The sequence below is a fragment of the Oncorhynchus tshawytscha genome, linkage group LG07 (genome assembly GCF_018296145.1).
Source record: "Oncorhynchus tshawytscha isolate Ot180627B linkage group LG07, Otsh_v2.0, whole genome shotgun sequence".
NCBI classification, from domain to species: Eukaryota; Metazoa; Chordata; class Actinopteri; order Salmoniformes; family Salmonidae; genus Oncorhynchus; species Oncorhynchus tshawytscha.
Genome location: NC_056435.1, coordinates 2,649,803 through 2,665,138, shown reverse-complemented (window position 1 = coordinate 2,665,138; position 15,336 = coordinate 2,649,803). Strand labels below are relative to the sequence as shown.

The 15,336-nt window shown below is 41.2% G+C and overlaps 1 protein-coding gene across 6 annotated transcripts in view; it reads left to right on the top strand.

Moving 5' to 3' along the window:
- The first annotated feature begins 2,474 nt into the window (after positions 1 to 2,474).
- Positions 2,475 to 15,336, top strand: part of LOC112253667 (ATP-dependent RNA helicase DDX3X) — a 22,761-nt gene continuing 9,899 nt past the window's right edge. For 2 of the 6 annotated variants that reach the window (XM_024425604.2, XM_024425601.2), the window contains exons 1-6: positions 2,476 to 2,797; positions 10,719 to 10,770; positions 12,757 to 12,807; positions 14,334 to 14,658; positions 14,795 to 14,902; positions 15,090 to 15,189. In XM_024425604.2, coding sequence (XP_024281372.2) covers positions 2,753 to 2,797; positions 10,719 to 10,770; positions 12,757 to 12,807; positions 14,334 to 14,658; positions 14,795 to 14,902; positions 15,090 to 15,189 — 681 coding nt within the window. In that variant the 5' untranslated portion in view covers positions 2,476 to 2,752. Of the gene's footprint in view, positions 2,798 to 10,718; positions 10,771 to 12,756; positions 12,808 to 13,366; positions 13,415 to 14,333; positions 14,659 to 14,794; positions 14,903 to 15,089; positions 15,190 to 15,336 lie in introns of all 6 variants that reach the window. The other 4 variants (XM_024425600.2, XM_024425599.2, XM_024425602.2 and 1 more) reach the window with 4 other exon arrangements.

The window sequence follows — 15,336 nt, the reverse complement described above, 5'->3', positions numbered from 1 at the left end:
AGAAAGCCAGAAGTTCCTCCCCTCTGACCTCCAATGGGTTTTGAGGAGGCGAGAAATTGCAATTGAGATTCTCCCAAGAACTGTTAGAAAGGCAAAGGGGATGTGGTGTTGACATAATGAGACTTTACAGCTGTCATCCATTCCTTGATCTCTACCTAATATGACAAGGTCAAAGTTCCTTGCCCAGTCAAAGTCATGAATGTAGAATTATCAGCACCAGTGTCCAGGCCTATCTGACTAAAACCAATGCAGCCAGGAAAACCTTGAGCCAGTGACCTTAATGTTTTCGATGCATCCACCATGCACACTACCTCCTGTGCCATAGAAGTCCAGAACTCCTGGCAGAGACTTCAGGACACCTACATTTTGGGACCCTGCATTCACATAACAAGGAGTGTCAGTACAGTAGCCTCCAGGCAGCTACCTGTTATGTCACAATTTGAAACAGCAGGGGAATACTACAAAAAGAGTAGGTTGGTGATTGATTAAAAGGCTTCCTTCAAAAATGTTTTATTAACAAATATAACACACTTACTCATTTCAGGGTTTTTATTTTGATTATTTTCTACATTTTAGAATAATAGTGAAGACATCAAAACTATGAAATAACACATAGAATCATGTAGTAAAAGTGTTAAACAAATCAAAATACATTTTATATTTTATATTCTTTAAATAGCCAACCTTTGCCTTGATCACAGCTTTGCACACTCTCTCTCAACCAGCTTCACGAGGTAGTCACTTGGAATGCATTTAAATTAACTGGTGTGCCTTGTTAAAAAAAATATATATATTTAACCTTTATTTAACTAGGCAAGTCAGTTATGAACAAATTCTTAGTTACAAAGATGGCTGGACCAATTGTGTGCCGCCTTATGGGACTCCCAATCAAGGCCGGATGTGATACAGCCTGAATGAAGATAAACTTTTGTTAAAAGTTCATTTGTGGAATTTCTTTCCTTCTTAATGCGTTTGAGCCAATCAGTTGTGTTGTGACAAGGTAGGGGGGTATACAGAAGATAGCCCTATTTGGTAAATAATCAGGTCCATATTATGGCAAGAACGGCTCAAATTAGCAACGAGAAATGACAGTCCATCATTACTTTAAGACATGAAAGTCAGTCAATATGGAACATTTCAAGAACTTTTAAAGTTTCTTCAAGTGCAGTCTGAGGACCGCCACAGGAAAGGAAGACCCAGAGTTACCTCTGCTGCAGAGGATAAGTTCATTAGAGTTACCAGCCTCAGAAATTTCAGCCCAAATAAATGCTTCACAGAGTTCAAGTAACAGACACATCTCAACATCAACTGTTCAGAGGAGACTGCGTGGATCAGACCTTCATGGTCTGATTGCTGCCAAGAAACTACTACTAAAGGACACCAATAAGAAGAAGAGACTTGCTTGGTTCAAGAAACATGAGCAATGGACATTAGACCGGTGGAAATCTGTCCTTTGGTCTGCATGTGTAGTTCCCACCATGAAGCATGGAGGAGGAGGTGTGGGGGTGCTTTACTGGTGACACTGTCAGTGATTTAGAATTCAAGGCACACTTAACCAGCATGGCTACCACAGCATTCTGCAGCGATATGCCATCTGATCTGGTTTGCGCTTCGTGGGACTATCATTTGTTTTTCAACAGGACAATGACCCAACACATCTCCAGGCTATGTAAGAGCTATTTGACCAAGAAGGAGAGTGATGGAGTGCTGCATCAGATGACCTGGCCTCCACAATCACCTGACCTCAACCCAATTGAGATGGATTAGCATGAGTTGGACTGCAGAGTGAAGGAAAAGCAGCCAACAAGTGCTCAGCATATGTGGGAACTCCTTCAAGTTGGTTGGAAAAGCATTCCAGGTGAAGCTGGTTGAGAGAATGCCAAGCGTGTGCAAAGCTGTCATCAAGGCAAAGGGTGGCTACTTTGAAAAATCTCACTCATTGGTTACACTAATTGCAGTGTGTCTTCATAACCTGGTTCAATAATTCATGACATTAACCTGAGGAAGGCACAGTGATGCCGAAACGTTGGTAAATACCCATTAAATTGCTGGGAGATTATACATGGAGTGTGCGATTAATTTTATTTTGATAGTTTATTCGCCGTTAGTCAGCACCTCCACACAAACTATTATTCTGGGTGTGCGCCAGTTTTTATCTACTTAGAAAAATCTAAAATATATTTTGAGTTTAACACTTTAATACATGATTCCATTATTTCATAGTTTTGATGTTTTCAGTATTTGTCCTCAATGGACAAAATAGGAAAAAATAAAGGACTTAAATGAATGGTATGTCCAAACTTTTGACTGATACTGTATGAGGTATTGATTGTCATATATCTGAATATTAAATAGTCCAGCAAATTATACAAATGTAGCCAGACTTTTAAAAACTTTTTGGAAAGGGTGATACAATGTGATATGCGCAATGTCCTCTGCTCTTTGTGGTTGTCTCAACCAATAAAATCTCGCTCTGGGTTCCTGCTTCTAGCTTCCATTACACCACGACACGCACCACCACCAGTTAGTAAGCGGTGTCGGTTTAAAGGCTTTAGACCACCTAACAATAGTGCCATGAACATAAGCAAAAATAATTTACAGTAATATAATATATCAACTGTATCTTCAAGGTTCATTCATTCGGAAATTGACAAAAGAAGAAAAGACGAGCGAAACCTAAGGGACGTCGACAAACCGGCAAACAAAGAGATCCCTTCTCGACGACAACATTTTTCCTCAATATTCTTTAGTTATGAGTCATGTGGCCGTCGAAAATTTACACGGTCTAGAACAGCAGGTGAGTTTTCTGTATTTCTTTTTTAATTGTGTTCATGTCTATAACACGTCGGAATGAGTAGAACCAGTCTGAAAATGCAGTCGTGGATACCAAGCTAGCTGATTAGCTTTGCTCGCTAGCTACGTTATAGCTGTAACTGCGTGTGTTGTCTAATCTCTGGGTAAAATGGAGGCCGGTGGGTGATAATGGTTGGTGACGATGCTTCACGTTCAACAATGCAGTATTTCTCACAATTGGGTTGATCCTTAACTATACCTCTAAGACATGCAATCTAACCCCTATGTTCAATGTTGGTGACATTAAAAAAAAATATATATATATTGCATTTATTCACTTGAGCTGATTGTTAGCCTGCTTGCTAGTTTGGCCTCTAGTTAGCGTTAGGTACGTACGCTAACATGAAAGGTAGCTGGCAACATTTTCTTCTGCGTCACTGTCACATTGTTTTATTCCCGAATGAACTAAGCGTGTTTATGCTTTGCACAGTTCCTGGCTAGCAACGACTGCATTGTTTGGTTTTGTGTTGTGCTATAGATTTTGTTGCATGTTAAAGAACCTGTCATTGTTAAGTCATCCAGTTTTTGTCACCTGTAACGTTAGTCCAGCCGACAGTGTCCAGGAAAACACCCATTAATTTGGTATGGAAGCATTATAAAAGTGAGTCTTGCTGTAACTGCATTTGCAAATGCAACATTTGTCTATGTTAAACAAGGTTTCATCTTCCATGTTTGACCAAACATAATTAGTAAGCTGTCATGACATGTTCTGATAGTCAGCAGATGCATATTTGACATGTGCTTGGCAGTGTGAAAGGATGTTGGGTTGGTGGGGGCCAACTTATTTTGACACAGGAAATAAGACCTCTGAGCCATGTTGGTCACGCTCCTTGATAACCTGTATTTGTCTGTTAAAGCAAAGGACTCGAGGGGAAGAACTTCGGTAGCAGTATATACATTTGAGCAGAGAAGAATCTAGTCCAACTCTGTAATTGGAGTGTTTTGGTAGGGTTAGGGAACGAAATCAAGCCATGGTTCGTTCTGGTGTTACACTTTGTATTCCATGACTTAGAGAAGCTTCTCATGAACACCCAATACTTTATTTCCTGATGATAGGATTTACCATTGCTAATATCAAATGTTCAAGTGATCTAAAAGGTCGCGATAGGTCATTGTCAACCCCTATTCAATAATGGCACCAAATCACTTCTCTGAATTCTTAAATGAAACGCATACTGTCCAATATTTCAAGATAGGGTGGTCATACTGTTAGGATATTTTCAGGGCTGATGTAGAATAGAGATTATTCAAATAAAAGCAATCAATTATTAACTTAAAATGCTGTTATGCAAATTAGGCACTTCATATGCAAACCAGAATACATAATTACTGTAATTTAAGCCCAAAAAGTAGGAAAGTAGGGTGGTCATATTAACAGATATAAATGCTTTATACCAAACTGAGTTTGCAAAAATTTGAAACAATTTATGAACTTAGCTTTCAACTTTTTACACTACTTTATGCAAATTACATATTTAATACACCCCCCCACACACTCACACACAGCCTAATGGTGTCTGCATGCTTCTCATCCACAATCATTTGGAACAGTTTGTGCATTTATTATAAGTGTTACATTTTTGTTCATTTTGGTTTTCAGCAAGTTTTTTCCCCCCCGGCTGTTCACGCCCCTTAGTTTGTGAATGCTCAGCAGTATGGATTCTTCAATGAAGTGTGTTGACATTCCAATGAGAGTAATATTTTTCACTTAAGAAACAATGCACCAAAATGATTTGTTAGATGAAAAAAATGGAAAAAAGGGGGGGGGGGACACGTCTTTGGCAACGACCTCAATTATTTACAGATTTCTTGAGTTGTCTATTTTGACCAAGTGTATTCTGGCTATGGTGTCTCAAGATGGACAAAGGTACTATTGCTTATTTTTTCTAGTTTTTTAAGCGATGTTCTTTTAACCTGTCTAGGACACGAACCCCCCCAACATTCCGCTGAAAAGGCAGCACGGGAAATTCAAAAATATATATTTTTAAATATGTAACTTTCACACATTAACTCTTGTAACTACCCATCCTGGATCCGGGAGCGTTGCCATCAACTGACACTAATTAGCATAACGCAACGGACATAAATATTACTAGAAAATATTCATGAAATCACAAGTGAAATATATTGAAACACAGCTTAACCTTTTATTAATCACCCTTTTATCTCAGATTTTGAAAATGTGCTTTACAGCCAAAGCAAGACAAGCATTTGTGTAAGTTTATCGATAGCCTAGCATAGCATTATGTCTAGCTAGCAGCAGGCAACCTGGTCATGAAAATCAGAAAAGCAATCAAATTAAATCGTTTACCTTTGAGCTTCGGATGTTTTCACTCAAGACTCCCAGTTAGATAGCAAATGTTCCTTTTTTCCAAAAATATTATTTTTGTAGCCGAAATAACTCCGTTAATTTTTCACGTTTGGCTGAGAATTCGACCGGAAATTGCGGTCACGACAACGCCGAAAAATATTCAAAATTAGCTCCATAATATCGACAGAAACATGGCAAACGTTGTTTATAATCAATCCTCAAGGTGTTTTTCAAATATCTATTAGATATCAACCGGGACAGGTGGCTTCTTGGTAGGAAAGAGAGAAACAATGGCCGCATTTGTCTCTTACACACAAAACACTCTGAGAGACTCCAGCTGTCCACTGACGCAATGTTGACGTTCAGGCTCATTTTTCAATATAAAAGCCTGAAACTATGTATTGTGCCACTAGACAAATTAGGGAAGCCATAGAAAAAGGAATCTGGTTGATATCTCATTCACTGCTCAATAGGGACGCATAGGAACGCAGAGCTTTCTTTCCCTTCCTGATTGGATTTTTCTCAGGCTTTCGCCTGCAATATCAGTTCTGCCATACTCACAGACAATATTTTTACAGTTTTGGGAACTTTAGAGTTTTCTATCCTAAGCTGTCAATTATATGCATATTCTAGCATCTTGTCCTGACAAAATAGCCCATTTACTTTGGGAACGTTATTTTTCCAAAAATGAAAATAGTGCCCCCTAGGTTCAACAGGTTAACAAGTCCAATACAGCAAATGAAAGATAAACATCTTGTTAATCTACCCATCATGTCTGATTTTTAAAATGTTTTACAGCAAAAATACAACATATATACAGTGCCTTGCGAAAGTATTCGGCCCCCTTGAACTTTGCGACCTTTTGCCACATTTCAGGCTTCAAACATAAAGATATAAAACTGTATTTATTTGTGAAGAATCAACAAGTGGGACACAATCATGAAGTGGAACAACATTTATTGGATATTTCAAACTTTTTTAACAAATCAAAAACTGAAAAATTGGGCGTGCAAAATGATTCAGCCCCTTTACTTTCAGTGCAGCAAACTCTCTCCAGAAGTTCAGTGAGGATCTCTGAATGATCCAATGTTGACCTAAATGACTAATGATGATAAATACAATCCACCTGTGTGTAATCAAGTCTCCGTATAAATGCACCTGCACTGTGATAGTCTCCGAGGTCCGTTAAAAGCGCAGAGAGCATCATGAAGAACAAGGAACACACCAGGCAGGTCCGAGATACTGTTGTGAAGAAGTTTAAAGCCGGATTTGGATACAAAAAGATTTCCCAAGCTTTAAACATCCCAAGGAGCACTGTGCAAGCCATAATATTGAAATGGAAGGAGTATCAGACCACTGCAAATCTACCAAGACCTGGCCGTCCCTCTAAACTTTTAGCTCATACAAGGAGAAGACTGATCAGAGATGCAGCCAAGAGGCCCATGATCACTCTGGATGAACTGCAGAGATCTACAGCTGAGGTGGGAGACTCTGTCCATAGGACAACAATCAGTCGTATATTGCACAAATCTGGCCTTTATGGAAGAGTGGCAAGAAGAAAGCCATTTCTTAAAGATATCCATAAGTGTTGTTTAAAGTTTGCCACAAGCCACCTGGGAGACACACCAAACATGTGGAAGAAGGTGCTCTGGTCAGATGAAACCAAAATTGAACTTTTTGGCAACAATGCAAAACGTTATGTTTGGCGTAAAAGCAACACAGCTCATCACCCTGAACACACCATCCCCACTGTCAAACATGGTGGTGGCAGCATCATGGTTTGGGCCTGCTTTTCTTCAGCAGGGACAGGGAAGATGGTTAAAATTGATGGGAAGATGGATGGAGCCAAATACAGGACCATTCTGGAAGAAAACCTGATGGAGTCTGCAAAAGACCTGAGACTGGGACGGAGATTTGTCTTCCAACAAGACAATGATCCAAAACATAAAGCAAAATCTACAATGGAATGGTTCAAAAATAAACATATCCAGGTGTTAGAATGGCCAAGTCAAAGTCCAGACCTGAATCCAATCGAGAATCTGTGGAAAGAACTGAAAACTGCTGTTCACAAATGCTCTCCATCCAACCTCACTATGCTCGAGCTGTTTTGCAAGGAGGAATGGGAAATAATTTCAGTCTCTCTGTGCAAAACTGATAGACATACCCCAAGTGACTTACAGCTGTAATCGCAGCAAAAGGTGGCGCTACAAAGAATCAACTTAAGGGGGCTGAATAATTTTGCACGCCCAATTTTTCAGTTTTTGATTTGTTAAAGTTTGAAATATCCAATAAATGTCATTCCACTTCATGATTGTGTCCCACTTGTTGTTGATTCTTCACAAAAAAATACAGTTTTATATCTTTATGTTTGAAGCCTGAAATGTGGCAAAAGGTCGCAAAGTTCAAGGGGGCCGAATACTTTCGCAAGGCACTGTATTTGTTATATCACCACCAAATCCAAAAAAACACAGCCATTTTTCCCAGCCAAAGAAAAAATGAATCACTAACCTTTGATAATCTTCATCAGATGACACTCATAGGAAATCATGTTACACAATACATTTGTTTTGTTCGATAATATGCATATTTATATCCACAAATCTCAGTTTACATTGGCGCCATGTTCAGAAATGCCTCCAAAATATCCGGAGTAATTACAGAGAGCCATGTCATATAACAGAAATACTCATCACAAACTTTGATGAAAGATACATGTTTTACATATAATTAAAGAGACTGGTTCTTAATGCAACCACTGTCAGATTTGTATTTTATTTTTTACAAAAAAAGCTAGTGTTTAGCTAGCATTACTAGTGTCCAGTTAGCTACTTTTGCACATGTCCAAAAGCTGGCGCTGGTCCAGGCGAACTCGGACAAAAACTTCAAAAAGTTATATTCCAGGTCGAATAAACTGGTCAAACTAAGTAGAGAATCAATCTTCGGGATGTTATCATATATATCAAATAACGTTCCAACCGGATCATTCGTTTTTGTCTACAGAGTAATGGAACGCAAGGCATATAATGAGTACTGCGCGTAACCAGGAACTGGCATTCTGCCAGACCAGACTCAAATAGCTGCCATCCGATCCCACATCACACTAGAGGCTTCATTCCACGTTCTACTGACTGTTGACATCTAGTGGAGGGCGTAGGAAGTGCAAACAGATCCATATATTTTTGGGATGTGAATAGGCAATGAGTTGAAAATCAAACAGCCCCAGAATTTCCACTTCCTGTTTGGAAGTTTGCCTGCCCTATGAGTTCTGTTATACTCAGACATAATTCAAACAGATTTAGAAACGTCAGTGTTTTCTATCCAATAGTTTTAATAATATGCATATTAGCATCTGGGACAGAGTAGGAGGCAGTTCACTATGGGCACGCAATTCATCCAAAGTGAAAATGCTGCCCCCTATCCCTAAAAGGTTAGGGAATATATGAGCACACTCGTTCGGCTTGCCGAAGGCATGCGGAAGGCTTAAGACACACACTTCTCAGCATCCCCACACAGTTACCCAACACGCACTTCTCACTAAGTCTGAACTGTATCACAGAAAGCTACTAGTCCAATAACGTACACTATATGGCCAAAAGTATATGGACACCTGCTCGCCCAACATCTAATTTCAAAATCATAGGCATTAATATGGAGTTGGTCCCCCCTTTTGCTGCTACAACAGCCTCCACTCTTCTGGGAAGGCTTTCCACTAGATGTTAGAACATAGCTGCAGGGACTTGCTTCCATTCAGCCACAAGCATTAGTGAGGTTGGGCACTGATGTTGGGTGATTAGGCCTGGATCGCAGTCGGCGTTCCAATTCATCCCAAAGAGTTGAGTTCAGGGCTCTGTGCAGGCCAGTCAAGTTCTTCCACACCGATCTCCACAAACCATTTATGTATGGACCTCGATTTGTGCACGGGGGCATTGTCATGCTGAAATAGGAAAGGGCCTTCCCCAAACTGTTGCCACAAAGCACAGAATCATCTAAAAATGTAATTGTATGCTGTAGCGTTAAGATCTCCCTACAGTGGAAATAAGGGGCCTAGCCCAAACAGTGAAAAACAGCCCCAGACCATTATGCCTCCTCCACTAAGTCTTTGTTGGAACTATGCTTTCAGGCAGGTAGTGTTCTCCTGGTATTTACCAAACCCAGATTTGTCCATCGGACGGCCAGATAGTGAAACATGATTCATCAAACCAAACCACGCGTTTCCACTGCTCGAGAGTCCAAAGGAGGCAAGCTCTACACCACTCCAGCCGATGCGTTGCGCATGGGGATCTTAGGCTTGTGTGCGGCTGCTCGGCCATGGAAACCCTTTTCATGAAGCTCCCGTCTAACCGTACTTGTGCTGATGCTTCCAGAGGCAATTTGGAACTCTGTAGTGAGTGTTGCAACCGAGAACAGATTTGTACATGCTTCAGCAGTCCTGTTCTGTGAGCTTGTGTGGCCTACCACTTGCTTCTAGACGTTTCCACTTCACAATAACAGCACTTAAAGTTGACCGGGGCAACTCTTGCAGGCCAGAAATTTAACGAACTGACTTGATGATGCTTTGTTGAAAGTCATTGATCTCTTCAGTGAGGCCATTCTACTGCCAATGTTTGTCTATGGAGATTGTATGGCTGTGTGCTCGATTTTATACACCTGTCAACAACGGGTGTGGCTGAAATCTACAAATTTGAAGGGGTGTCCACACACTTTTTTTTATTATAGTGTTCCATAAAGTATATTTGGATTTTTGGACATTGGGTAACAGCTGATACTTTGTTTAAAAAATGCTATATGTTTTTATTTGAGTGAAAACTGATTTGTTTACTGAGTTTAAATAAATAAAATTTATTTTTTAAATTTTTTACATTGGTCCATTATTTCTCCCTCACCGAACACCCTAGTTTTGGGTCTGTATTCCTTTTCACCAACTTTCTTCCTGGAGATCTACTGTCCTGTAGGTTTTCAGTCCAACCCAAATTTAGCATATCTGATTCAGCTAGTTAAGGTCTAAACAGCTAAATGGTAGAATCAGGTGTGTTAAATTAGAGTTTGACGGTAGATCTCCAGGAAGAGGGTTGTGCAGCCCTGATGTAGCCTATTGGCAGTTTTGAGTGTCTGCCTTGCAAGAAAGTATCTTTTGTTGCTTGCAAAGGTACACCCACGGTAGACTGCTTTGCAAAGTGTAAAATTGAAACTTACTGTAATCGGATTGTGGGGGGGCAACAACTAGACAGGGGAGTTCCCTGCTTCACATATGTATAATGGGGGAACCACTGTAGTATAAGGGATATTCATGTCTTTCTGCTTTCTGGAGATCAACAGTTTGTCACTTTATTTGGATAGTGTGACCATCTGTTGATATGCAACTGCTGGTGTGGGTTAGGATAAGTGTTAGGGTTAGTTGAAATGTTACTGTAGAGCATCTATAGATGGAGTGTTACCCAGTTTTTGTCACCCTTTGTCTTGCGGCTTACTGTCCTATATGCATGTTTAGAATTACATTTATCCGTAACAGTGTTTACCGTAGTACTTAACTGTATGTTTTAATCTTCTATTTCAGCTTGCTGTCCTAGGCTTGAACAATGCTGATGGGCAGGGTGGAGGCACTGGCAGTAAGTGATCTCTACTCTTTGAGCCAAAGGACATCTAGGTTGTGTTATGGTGATCCTTTTCTTTTATGATCACTTGGTCTGAAGCAGCCCTCACTCTTATCCTTTACTTCAGGGCCATTGGGTGGTTCAAGGACTGAATATAACCCTCCCCGCAGGTGGCCTTTTTAATGGATAATTCATACCCCAAAGTCAAAAACTTGTCAGGTGTTTTCAGACCTTAGAAGTGGTCTGAAGTCGAGCTGAGTTAGTGTTCTGCAGGAAACTGCAGATAAATTATTGGTACTGTCCAATAGAGGTCGACCGATTTATGATTTTTCAACGCCGATACTGATTATTGGAGGACCAAAAATGCAGATACCGATTAATCGGTCAATTTTTTTATTTTATTTATTTGTAATAATGACAACTACCGAATGAACACTTATTTTAACTTAATATAATGCATCAATAAAATCAATTTAGCCTCAAGTAAATAATGAAACATGTTCAATTTGGTTTAAATAATGCAAAAACAAAGTGTTGGAGAAGAAAAAAAGTGCAATATGTGCTTTGTCAGAAAGCTAACTTTTCAGTTCCTTGCTCAGAACATGAGAACATATGAAAGCTGGCGGTTCCTTTTCACGAGTCTTCAATATTCCCAGGTAGGAAGTTTTGGGTTGTAGTTATTATAGGAATTATAGGACCATTTCCCTCGATACCATTTGTATTTCATTAACCTTTGACTATTGGATGTTCTTATAGACACTTTAGTATTGCCAGTGTAACAGTACAGCTTCCATCCCTCTCCACGCTCCTGCCTGGGCTCGAACCAGCAACACAACGACAACAGCCACCATCGAAGCAGCGTTACCCATGCAGAGCAATGGGTAACTGCTAGAAGGCTCAGCGCGAGTGAGGTTTGAAACGCTATTAGCGCGCGCTAACTAGCCAGCCATTTCACTTTGGTTACACCAGCCTCATCTCGGGAGTTGATAGGCTTGAAGTCATAAACAGCGCAGTGCTTGACGCACAACGAAGAGCTGCTGGCAAACCGCACCAAAGTGCTGTTTGAATGAATGTTGATGCGCCTGCTTCTGCCTACGAAGGCTCAGTCAGATACTTAGATACTTGTATGTTCAGTCAGATTATAGGACACACTAGATATCTAGTAATATCATCAACCATGTGTAGTTAACTAGTGATTATGATTGATTGTTTTTTATAAGAAGTTTAATGCTAGCTAGCAACTTACCTTGGCTTACTGCATTCTTGTAACAGGCAGTCTCCTTGTGGAGTGCAACGAGAGAGAGGCAGGTCCGTATTGCGTTGGACTAGTTAACTGTAAGGTTGCAAGATTGGCTCCCCCGAGCTGACAAGGTGAAAATCTGTCTTTCTGCCCCTGAACAAGGCAGTTAAGCCACTGTTCCTAGGCTGTCATTGAAAATAGGAATGTGTTCTTAACTGACTTGCCTAGTTAAATACAGGTATAATTATTATATATATTTTAATCGGCGCCCAAAAATACCGATTCCCGATTGTTATGAAAACTTGATATCGGCCATTCCGATTAATCGGTCGACCTCTACTGTCCAATCAAAGGCCCACGAAACATCCCATTCCTGACATCCCTGGCCTTTGTGGGAAAGAGACTAGAGTAGGGAGCTTTAAACTATTGGGACTGACTCACATTTCCATCAGTGTTTTACTAGGTTCATTTAGGTATAAGATGCCATCAAGTGATTTAAATTTCACTTATTTGTTTTTAGCACATTCATGCCCTTATCATTTATGAAATCGCATAAACGTCATTTAAGTTTTCAGTTTCCTCATTTGGGATGCAAGACAGTTTTCCAATTTGTTTGTTTAATCAAACAGGCCATATAGGCTACTTAATCCCTATTAAATTAAAGGGATTGAGACATCCCTAGAAAAAGACTAGGAACCCATTAGACCTTTGACGTGTTTGTGTACAGTACTTCCCTTGTGTTCACAAGTCTGTCTCTCTAGGGACCTGTTACATTCCACCTCATTTACGGAACCAAGAGGCTTCCAAAAATGGTAAGTGTCGTCCCCCCATCAACAGTACCACCTCTGAGGTATGCCAGTTGGACACCGTAAAAATGTCCTGGCCCCCTAGTGGTCAAGAATGCCATAATGCATTGTAGTGGCCCAGAATAAACATTTCACGAAATTGATTGAGCTAGCAACAATGTTGTGAAATTCCCTTTAAAAAAAAAACCAGACAATTAGCTTTAGTTTTATCTTGACCATTTCTTCTCTCTGGGCTGGGACAAGGCCAGCTAGAGGGTGACCCGACTGTATTGATTTTCTCCACTAGTTGGAAACAGTGAAGTAAAGGTTGCGTTAGAATCCCCATCTTATATAGCCAGCCGCTTGTTTTTCTCATCCCAAAAGACACTACGGGAAGACGGACACAAAACCGTGCATATCCAATGTCCTGGAGTCCATTTTGTGACCGCATCTGGGAACTGCGTTGACAAACCATCAACCACTCCATTTCCCTGCTCTTACTGGCCAACATTCGCAGTACATCAGCAGCATGTTTTCATCATGAAGCCCCCCCCCCCCATGACGCTTTTTTTTTTTTTTTTTGCAGCAGATGCTTTCTCTAGACCGAGCGCCTTGTCAATGGCACCAGGAAGCTGTAAGTCCCTTTACAGTCCGCTCTTTGGCTGAGGGAAGCTCTGGCTTTTTTTATTTTAAATGTTGTCTTTATTTTATTCTGCATGTTTTAATTCAATTGCCTACCAGAACAGTGGTCTCACTCAATTCTATTAGGAAACAAGGCCACGTGCATCCGCTCACATGCTTACATTTTGTTCAAACAAAAAACAGCCTCCATTAGTTATGTCATTCCAACATACTGCTTAATTGCAATGTATCTATTTATTTGTGTGTGGAATTGAAAGTGGTAGGTATTAGCAAATTAATGCTGCTTGCATAACAAATGTTCCTTAATTGGGACCCTAGTTAATGAGCCAAATTATTGACTTGTGTATACTGTTTTGTATGGCTTGTGCATTGTTTACTGGGAAAATAAGCTAGGTCCTTTTTTAATTGAAGTATTTCCCTTTCCAGAGGCATCCATGAGGTAACAAGTGGTGGGTATCTGGGATGTTAAAGCCAAAGGAACCAAGAAGGGTGTGGTTCCATTGTGCCCCTAACTCCTACTAGCTCTAAAGGACCTCAACACATTTCTTACAGCCATCCAGGTCGTTCTAATCTGTTAACATAGAAAGGCTAAGCGGAAGTAGTTAGAGGCTGAAATGGAACTAGGCCAACTTGGTCCAAATCTCTCTTCCTATAGGGTCCATTACTGCCTACCACCGTTGCCCTTGAGCAAGGCACAACCTCTAAGTGCTCTAGGGGTGCTGCTCTGCCGCTGCCCCTGTGTTGCTCCCAGCCTGTGGTGTCTGTGAGATTGGGTACTGTGACAGCAACAACTAAAGAATATCTGCAAATGGACCAATAAACAACGTATTGACTGCGTGTGAGGAGGAAACCCTCTTGTACTATGGGAGTCAACATGTCTCCCCTCTATTTCCTTTCTGTTTTTACCCAAGATACGCCTGGCGGTTGGGACGGTGGACGCAACAATGGCTTCGTGCAGAATGGTTACCACGACAACCGCATGAATGGGGGCAACAGGTACAACAGTGGCCCGCCTCGCATGGAGAGGGGCAGGGGGGGTGGAGGTTTCCGCGGCGGAAGGGGTGGGTCCTACAACCCGGTACAGCCTATGCAGAATGCCGGCATGTTTGGAGTCTACGACAACAAAGATGGCGGCGGCTGGAACACGACTAAAGATGCCTACACCAGCTTTGGCGCACGTCCCGACAGGGGAAAGTCTGCTTTTTTCAACAACGGCGGGAGTGCACCCCGAGGAAGGTGAGAAGACTAGAGAATTCACTCCCAAGCCCTTAGCCAGCAGTTTTCAGGTTCCTCAGAGTTCTGAGCTGTACCATGAGGCAACTCATTAGCAAGCTAGCTTTCCTGACCCCTGTGGTTATGTTATGCTTGACAGTTACCAGCGTGGAGGGTTTGGAGGCAGTGGAAACAGCCGCTGGGTGGAGGAGTCCAGGGATGACGAGGACTGGTCCAAACCCACTCAGGCCAATGAGCGCCTGGAACAGTGAGTAGTAACCTAACCTACCCCCCTTTCTGCATACTAATGATATTTCAATAATGAGGAGTTACCAATGTAATTTCACAATACATCACTATCCACTGTCCCTTATCAACATCCCCTCTCGTTAAAATGGTCACGTAGACCTTTTTCTGTCACTTTCCTGACCTTCTGTGTTTCTGCTTCTCCCCAGGGAGCTGTTCGCTGGTGGCAACACAGGGATTAACTTTGACAATTACGACGACATTCCCGTTGAGGCCACTGGCCAAAACTGCCCCCATCACATTGACAGCGTGAGTCCCCAAGTATTCTAGCCAAATAACCCTGTTTCAGATCCAGTAACCCTCATGTCCTATTAGTCAGCATTTTGTTAGTATTCTTCAAAACCAGAAGCGTTTCCCATGGGCTCTACTGAGCAGCTTGTGGTGCTGTTGATTCCC